Raw genomic sequence first — 8,873 nt, 5'->3', positions numbered from 1 at the left:
ATAGAACAGATATAATTCTGGTTCATAGAGAATGAGTCAAGTTACCCCTCTCATTTACAGATTGTGAATTATACTGCCATCCTCTGGCCACTTTACATACTGAAAGCAATCCCTGCCTACTGGGCACAGACGTCGATTCAATGTCTACTCCATGTTGGTTAAAAAATAAACAACGTTGATTCAACCAGTGTGTGTCCAATGGGTGTAACACTCTGCAGTAAAACTGTTGTTAAACTTTGCTCTTTCCTCCAGCATTTTGGATATGAAATCTAATGTTTCATATGAGGTGACATTATTTAATGTCACCTTTTATTTGAGGGTATTTTCAAACATATACGTTTTACCGTTTAGAAGTGAAAACACCTTATGTATCTAGTCCCCACATTTGAAGAAGTATTTCGACAACTTCAATTATTTTGTATTAAAGGTCGTAACCCTTTAAAAGTAGTGTTCAGTTAAATGATGTATTTAGGTATTGGTTCCATTACCCTGTAAACAGTCTATGAACTTCTCTAATGAGTGACTGTTATCCACACTTTGGTTTTGGTAGTCACTGCCAACAAACAAGAATGTTAGCATTTTCAGACAAACACGAATGTTAGCATTTTCAGACAAAACACTTTACTACATCGGCACACTGCCACAACAATGTGACTGTTTTTGAATTTAAAAAATCTATATATTTCCTTTAACATCCTCTGTGTTGTGTGCTTATTGTTTATCCATTGATAAGTTCTAGGTCATTTTGAAACCTTAAGGAGCATCAGGTACTGCTGGAATATCAACCAATAGCATGTCCATCTTTTTGTGAAAAATTACACTGGTCACTGTTCAAAACATTTATAAACATTTAAGAAAGTATGAATAGTCCTCACATTAAATTAGGGACTGCAGTACAACTTTACTAATGATCAGTAGATGGTTTATGAGGACATGTATTAAACATCTTATGAATGACTTTATAAATCATTATTAAATATTATGAAAGTTGTTTATACATGTGTGATGAACTAGCTTGCTAAAACGGATGCAGGAGTCATGATACATAAGTTATGAATAAACTATATACTTATCCATTATTAATTATTTAGTGTGTTACCCAATCTCTATATTTATTCACACTGAACAGCTTCTGAGAGAGCTGCTCCGGTGTGACCCCTGGCCTGGCAGCAGTGATGTAGTGAGAGTAGTGGTAGTGTTCATAACCTGCACTGTTGAGTTGAATCAATAATGCATTTTGTAGTTATTTATACTTGTCATAATACACAGTTGAGTAACATTTAGCAAATGTGTGCATAATATTAAATGGTGAGCAAACTGTAAATGCCTTACAAATGGTTTATTACTGAACATTATAGTGGTACACAATTGCATATTTGTGCATTTTACCCTCAACTACTTACATACCCCATTGAGATAGACTTGGACGTTATCTGATATCATGCAGTATTGAACATTTAAAATTCAGTACACTTGTTAAAGGTGTTGTGTAACAATCGAGCCACTAGAGGGGGATGTTAAACAACATACATAATGACTCGTTCTCAAAATGTACTTTTAGAATACTTACATACAACTTATCATTAAATAACATGGACAACCACAGACGTTGGTTTTTGGAATGTACAACCCAAAATGACTACAATGTATTTTATAAAACAAGCTGATGGCTTCTCATACGTTTTCCAAGTCATTCCAGTCCAATCTAGACAAATCACTCTGCATCAACACCACATTCATCTCTGTATTGCCAGTGTGTTGTCACATGAAAGAACAATTGTGTAATATAACTATGTTTTTCAAACTGGGAAATAAAAATCTAGGTACTATGAACGCCTTAACTTCAGAGATAAAATATTTTTAGCCGTCACTTTGAACCATGGATAAAATAAAGCATAAATTATTGGATTAATTAAGGAATTAGAAAGTGGCAGAAAGCTGATGATGAATGATAATAAATTGTCACTTAAGAACGAAAGAAACAAAAAAGAAAATAGAAATGGAATCCAACAACTTAGATAGGTGAAAACAACAATAGACAGAGTTTTTGCTGCTTTTCTCTCAGACTGTCATGCAGGTGAAAGAGGACCCAAACGCGACTTAACAGAAACAGAGTTTATTAAAGTCCAAAACGGAATAACAGAAATCCTCTAGATTTGTAGAGGGGAAAACAACTGGAGAAGCGGCCACAGACTGCAGGTCGCTTCGGGTAGGCGCAGGCCGTAGTCGACTGAGACACCTGCTCACACGCAGCGTCTGATGAAGGCACAAAACACGACAGGACAGGGTGATACACAATCACGGCAAAAACACGACAGGACAGGGCGAAACGCAATCACAGCATGGTGAATACAATACAAGGAACCGACGGCACAGGAACGGATCACAAAGGAATAAATAGGGACTCTAATCAGGGGAAAGGATCGGGAACAGGTGTGGGAAGACTAAATGATGATTAGGGGAATAGGAACAGCTGGGAGCAGGAACGGAACGATAGAGAGAAGAGAGAGCGAGAGAGTGAGAGAGGGAGGGGGAGAGAGAGGGATAGGAGGGAAAGAACCAAATAAGACCAGCAGAGGGAAACGAATAGCATGGGGAGCACAGGGACAAGACATGATAATAAATGACAAACATGACAGTACCCCCCACTCACCGAGCGCCTCCTGGCGCTCTCGAGGAGGAACACTGGCAGCAACGGAGGAAATCATAGATCAAACGGTCCAGCACGTCCCGAGAAAGAACCCAACTCCTCTCCTCAGGACCGTAACGAAAAACGATAAAAAGGGAAACTAGGGTACTACTCTAAAAAAAAATGAGAACTAGGGACAGACTGAGACACAGCAAGGGCAGGGACAAGAACAGGAGAGATGCGATGGCAGGGAACAGACTGAGACCCAGCAAGACCAGGAGCAGAAGCAGAAAAAAATTACCAGACTTCTTCTGCGCGCAGTCTGAACACGCAGCCACGAAACGGCGCGTGTCACGCTCCTGAGTCGGCCACCAAAAGCGCTGGCGAATAGACGCAAGAGTGCCTCGAACACCGGGATGACCAGCTAACTTGGCAGAGTGAGCCCACTGAAGAACAGCCAGACGAGTGGAAACAGGAACGAAAAGGAGGTTACTAGGACAAGCGCGCGGCGACGCAGTGTGCGTGAGTGCTTGCTTAACCTGTCTTTCAATTCCCCAGACTGTCAACCCGACAACACGCCCATAAGGAAGAATCCCCTCGAGATCAGTAGAAGCCACAGAAGAACTAAACAGACGGGATAAGGCATCAGGCTTGGTGTTCTTGCTACCCGGACGGTAAGAAATCACAAACTCGAAACGAGCGAAAAACAACGCCCAACGAGCTTGACGGGCATTAAGTCGTTTGGCAGAACGGATGTACTCAAGGTTCTTATGGTCTGTCCAAACGACAAAAGGAACGGTCGCCCCCTCCAACCACTGTCGCCATTCGCCTAGGGCTAAGCGGATGGCGAGCAGTTCACGGTTACCCACATCATAGTTGCGCTCAGATGGCGACAGGCGATGAGAAAAATAAGCGCAAGGATGAACCTTATCGTCAGACTGGAAGCGCTGGGATAGAATGGCTCCCACGCCTACCTCTGAAGCGTCAACCTCGACAATAAATTGTCTAGTGACGTCAGGAGTAACGAGGATAGGAGCGGACGTAAAACGTTCTTTTAGAAGATCAAAAGCTCCCTGGGCGGAACCGGACCACTTAAAACACGTCTTGACAGAAGTAAGAGCTGTGAGAGGGGCAGCAACTTGACCGAAATTACGAATGAAACGCCGATAGAAATTAGCGAAACCTAAAAAGCGCTGCAACTCGACACGTGACCTTGGAACGGGCCAATCACTGACAGCTTGGACCTTAGCGGAATCCATCTGAATGCCTTCAGCGGAAATAACGGAACCGAGAAAGGTAACGGAGGAGACATGAAAAGAGCACTTCTCAGCCTTTACGTAGAGACAATTCTCTAAAAGGCGCTGTAGAACACGTCGAACGTGCTGAACATGAATCTCGAGTGACGGAGAAAAAATCAGGATATCGTCAAGATAGACAAAAACAAAAATGTTCAGCATGTCTCTCAGAACATCATTAACTAATGCCTGAAAAACAGCTGGCGCATTGGCGAGACCGAACGGCAGAACCCGGTACTCAAAATGCCCTAACGGAGTGTTAAACGCCGTTTTCCACTCGTCCCCCTCTCTGATGCGCACGAGATGGTAAGCGTTACGAAGGTCCAACTTAGTAAAGCACCTGGCTCCCTGCAGAATCTCGAAGGCTGATGACATAAGGGGAAGCGGATAACGATTCTTAACCGTTATGTCATTCAGCCCTCGATAATCCACGCAGGGGCGCAGAGTACCGTCCTTCTTCTTAACAAAAAGGAACCCCGCCCCGGCCGGAGAAGAAGAAGGCACTATGGTACCGGCGTCAAGAGACACAGACAAATAATCCTCGAGAGCCTTACGTTCGGGAGCCGACAGAGAGTATAGTCTACCTCGAGGAGGCGTGGTCCCTGGAAGGAGATCAATACTACAATCATACGACCGGTGAGGAGGAAGGGAGTTGGCTCGGGACCGACTGAAGACCGTGCGCAGATCATGATATTCCTCCGGCACTCCTGTCAAATCGCCATGTTCCTCCTGAGAAGTAGGGAGAGAAGAAACGGGAGGGATGGCAGACATTAAACACTTCACATGACAAGAAACGTTCCAGGATAGGATAGAATTACTAGACCAATTAATAGAAGGATTATGACATACTAGCCAGGGATGACCCAAAACAACAGGTGTAAACGGTGAACGGAAAATCAAAAAGAAATAGTCTCACTGTGGTTACCAGATACTGTGAGAGTTAAAGGTAGTGTCTCAAATTTGATACTGGGAAGATGACTACCATCTAAGGCAAACATGGGCGTAGGCTTGTCTAACGGTCTGAAAGGAATGTTATGTTTCCGAACCCATGCTTCGTCCATGAAACAACCCTCAGCCCCAGAGTCAATCAAGGCACTGCATGTAGCACCCGAACCGGTCCAGCGTAGATGGACCGACATAGTAGTACAAGATCTAGATGAAGAGGACTGAGTAGTAGCGCTCACCAGTAGCCCTCCGCTTACTGATGGGCTCTGGCCTCTTACTGGACATGAATTAACAAAATGTCCAGCAACTCCGCAATAGAGGCACAGGCGGTTGGTGATCCTCCGTTCCCTCTCCTTATTCGAGATGCGAATCCCTCCCAGCTGCATGGGCTCAGTCTCAAAGCCAGAGGAGGGAGATGGTTGCGATGCGGAGCAGGGAAACACCGTTGATGCGAGCTCTCTTCCACGAGCCCGGTGACGAAGATCTACCCGTCGTTCTATGCGGATGGCGAGAGCAATCAAAGAGTCCACATCTGAAGGAACCTCCCGGGAGAGAATCTCATCCTTAACCACTGCGTGGAGTCCCTCCAGAAAACGAGCGAGCAGCGCCGGCTCGTTCCACTCACTAGAGGCAGCAAGAGTGCGAAACTCAATGGAATAATCCGTTATGGACCGTTCACCTTGGCATAAGGAAGCCAGGGCCCTAGAAGCCTCCCCACCAAAAACTGAACGGTCAAAAACCCGAATCATCTCCTCTTTAAAGTTCTGGAATTTGATAGAGCAATCAGCCCTTGCCTCCCAGATAGCTGTGCCCCATTCTCGAGCCCGGCCAGTAAGGAGTGAAATGACGTAAGCAACCCGAGCTCTCTCTCTAGAGTATGTGTTGGGTTGGAGAGAGAACACAATCTCACACTGCGTGAGAAAGGAGCGGCACTCAGTTGGCTGCCCGGAGTAGCAAGGTGGGTTATTAACCCTAGGTTCTGGAGGCTCGGCAGGCCAGGAAGTAACAGGTGGCACGAGACGTAGACTCTGGAACTGTCCAGAGAGGTCGGAAACCTGAGCGGCCAGGTTCTCCACGGCATGGCGAGCAGCGGACAATTCCTGCTCGTGTCTGCCGAGCATGGCTCCTTGGATCTCGACGGCAGTGTAACGAGCGTCTGAAGTCGCTGGGTCCATTCCTTGGTCGGTTCCTTCTGTCATGCAGGTGAAAGAGGACCCAAACGCGACTTAACAGAAACAGAGTTTATTAAAGTCCAAAACGGAATAACAGAAATCCTCTAGATTTGTAGAGGGGAAAACAACTGGAGAAGCGGCCACAGACTGCAGGTCGCTTCGGGTAGGCGCAGGCCGTAGTCGACTGAGACACCTGCTCACACGCAGCGTCTGATGAAGGCACAAAACACGACAGGACAGGGTGATACACAATCACGGCAAAAACACGACAGGACAGGGCGAAACGCAATCACAGCATGGTGAATACAATACAAGGAACCGACGGCACAGGAACGGATCACAAAGGAATAAATAGGGACTCTAATCAGGGGAAAGGATCGGGAACAGGTGTGGGAAGACTAAATGATGATTAGGGGAATAGGAACAGCTGGGAGCAGGAACGGAACGATAGAGAGAAGAGAGAGCGAGAGAGTGAGAGAGGGAGGGGGAGAGAGAGGGATAGGAGGGAAAGAACCAAATAAGACCAGCAGAGGGAAACGAATAGCATGGGGAGCACAGGGACAAGACATGATAATAAATGACAAACATGACACAGACTTATTTGCCTGTACAGTTTTAACACCAGACACACTGACAGCCTGTTTTGAAAATACCTTTCTGGCCTGTGATCTGGCCACCACAAAGATTTTCAAATAAAGTATTATAATAATAGAGCACGGGACAACCATTGTAATAACGAAGTCAATTATATTGCCCCACATATATCCTTCACCAGTAAAACATTCATCCAAACAGCTACTGGGTACCTGTACATTTACAATGTCTTTTATAATAGCAGCATTGTATATAATACAACAACACCAGGTGATGGATATACAACACATGATTCTTGTTATTGTTATTTTAGAGTGGTACAATAAGGGATCACACACAGCAACATAGCGGTCAATAGATATCAAGACCAAACTGCCCAGAGATAAAGAAGTACATAAACAACTAATGTAGAGAAGAAACGCACAGAAATATGCCCCAAAACCCCAGCATGGTTCAATTATTGCTACAATCATTACTGGTATCACAATCAGTCCCACCAGGAGATCTGACACAGCCAGAGAGAGGATGAGCAGGTTGGTTTGAGTGTGGAGCTGCTTGAAGTGAGAGATGGAGATGATCACCAGTAGATTCAAAAATACTGTAACTGCTGAAATCAATGAGAAGAAGAGGTACAGTGTTATGTAGATAGATGTCGATAGCAAAGCCTTTCTGCAAGAAGAGTTTCTGTCTTGAAAACAATATTGATCATCCTTGTGTTCCTCCATTTGTAGAAAATGATCAAAATGCTGAGGTCCCGATCCTGCTTGGTCCTGTGTGTGACCCTGTCAGGTCCGTCTTCTGACAAACTCTGAGCTCTGCCTCTCTATTTATCCCTGAGTTACTGACAGCCACTCCCCTCCCCGGAGTCTCTCTGCACACAAAAGCACGAAAACATACACAAGTGAGCACAAAATGATGTAATGTATGATATAATTGTATGTTGCTGTGGCCTGTCCTTTAGCCTTCCTGATAGTTAGATATGAGAGAAAGGGACATTTTCTCAAATTCTATGAATTTTATTGGGAAAATATATTATGTGTGATGTTTTGGTCACCCAAAGGCTTTTTAAATGGGAAATAGGATAGCTGTGTTAGAGTAACTGTTTTGATGATGTCCATGCTCTGTTTAGGCCATAACCCTCAACCTCAGGAGACATGACGGCACGCCACATGTCACCTGGCCAGTGTGTAGGAAAGCTGACAGTAGGGAAGTTGATGACGGCACGCCACATGTCACCTGGCCAGTGTGTAGGAAAGCTGACAGCAGGGAAGTTGATGACGGCATATGTTTATGTTGAACACACTTATAGCAAATGAAATCAACATTTGTGGCATTCCATTGAAACATTCCATAGACTTGTTAAAATGGCCATAAGAACTGAATTATGCATCATACTTCTTCAAGTTGAGGGAGACTTTGGCTCAGTTACATCATGTGGACAATATTTTTTATTTCTTTAATTGTATATTTATTTGATCTTTTATAAACAATACAAAACAAACACATGCACATACAAATAACTACATAATGTAAACATCAACTACACCTGCCCACTAGCACACACCCCATCCTCAGCACCCACATCACTTTCCGCCACATGGCCTCAAACGACACTATTCTCTTTCTCTCCATCACACACGTACTTTCAATATTTAGAAGAGAATGCATTTTACCTTTCCATTGCATTAATGGCAGAAGATTGGTTGATTTCCAATTTTAAAGTTTTGTTTAAAGATGATTGACGATAAAAGTATCGTCCAACCCATCGGGTATCTCGCTGCACCCTCCGATGCTATGTCTGGAAATATGAAGAAAGACGGTTTAAAAGTAAATTCACGTTGTGATACTTCTGACAGCGAACTTTCTAACTTTGCATATTACTTTTGGACTCCATAACATACTCAGATGGCATGGATTATTGAGTCATTGTTAGTTTACACTTCAGACATGACTCTGCCATTGTGATGTAGAATTTGTGAATTTTGTCCCTTGTACAATAAATTATATACATACATTTTTACTGGATTTTGCGTACATTTTTGTCAACTGTAATCTCACAAAATCAGTCCTTTTTATGTCTTGGTTCCAATAGTTTATATTTTTTCTAAGAGATTGTCAGTTGGATAGGCTCTCTGCAAGGTTTTGTATGGCTTACCTATCATATTAATATCATTTTCTGACTCAAATAGGATTCCCTCAAGATTGCTCTGACTTCAAATCAAAATGTTGTGATATAAA

At 43.7% G+C, this 8,873-nt stretch overlaps 1 protein-coding gene across 1 annotated transcript; it reads right to left on the bottom strand.

The window, feature by feature from the left end:
- Nucleotides 1-1,826: 1,826 nt before the first annotated feature.
- Nucleotides 1,827-7,360, bottom strand: LOC123991236 (trace amine-associated receptor 7h-like). The gene is made up of 2 exons (XM_046292667.1): nucleotides 6,848-7,360; nucleotides 1,827-2,066 (listed from the first exon to the last, which is right to left on the bottom strand). The coding sequence occupies exons 1-2, from the start codon at nucleotides 7,358-7,360 to the stop codon at nucleotides 1,827-1,829; spliced, it is 753 nt and encodes a 250-aa protein (XP_046148623.1).
- Between the last annotated feature and the right edge of the window lie 1,513 nt (nucleotides 7,361-8,873).

Source organism: Oncorhynchus gorbuscha, linkage group LG01 (genome assembly GCF_021184085.1).
Source record: "Oncorhynchus gorbuscha isolate QuinsamMale2020 ecotype Even-year linkage group LG01, OgorEven_v1.0, whole genome shotgun sequence".
NCBI lineage: Eukaryota > Metazoa > Chordata > Actinopteri > Salmoniformes > Salmonidae > Oncorhynchus > Oncorhynchus gorbuscha.
Note: the sequence above shows the minus strand (reverse complement) of the source record. Positions and strands in the feature narration are given on the sequence as shown.

Excerpts from the sequence above, each read along its gene's own strand:
- LOC123991236 (XM_046292667.1), bottom strand. The coding sequence starts at position 7,360 with ATGGAGGAACACAAGGATGATCAATATTGTTTTCAAGACAGAAACTCT. Across the intron at positions 2,067-6,847 it reads AAGACATTGTAAATGTACAG|TCTGAGAGAAAAGCAGCAAA; the intron begins GTACCCAGTAGC and ends CCTGCATGACAG.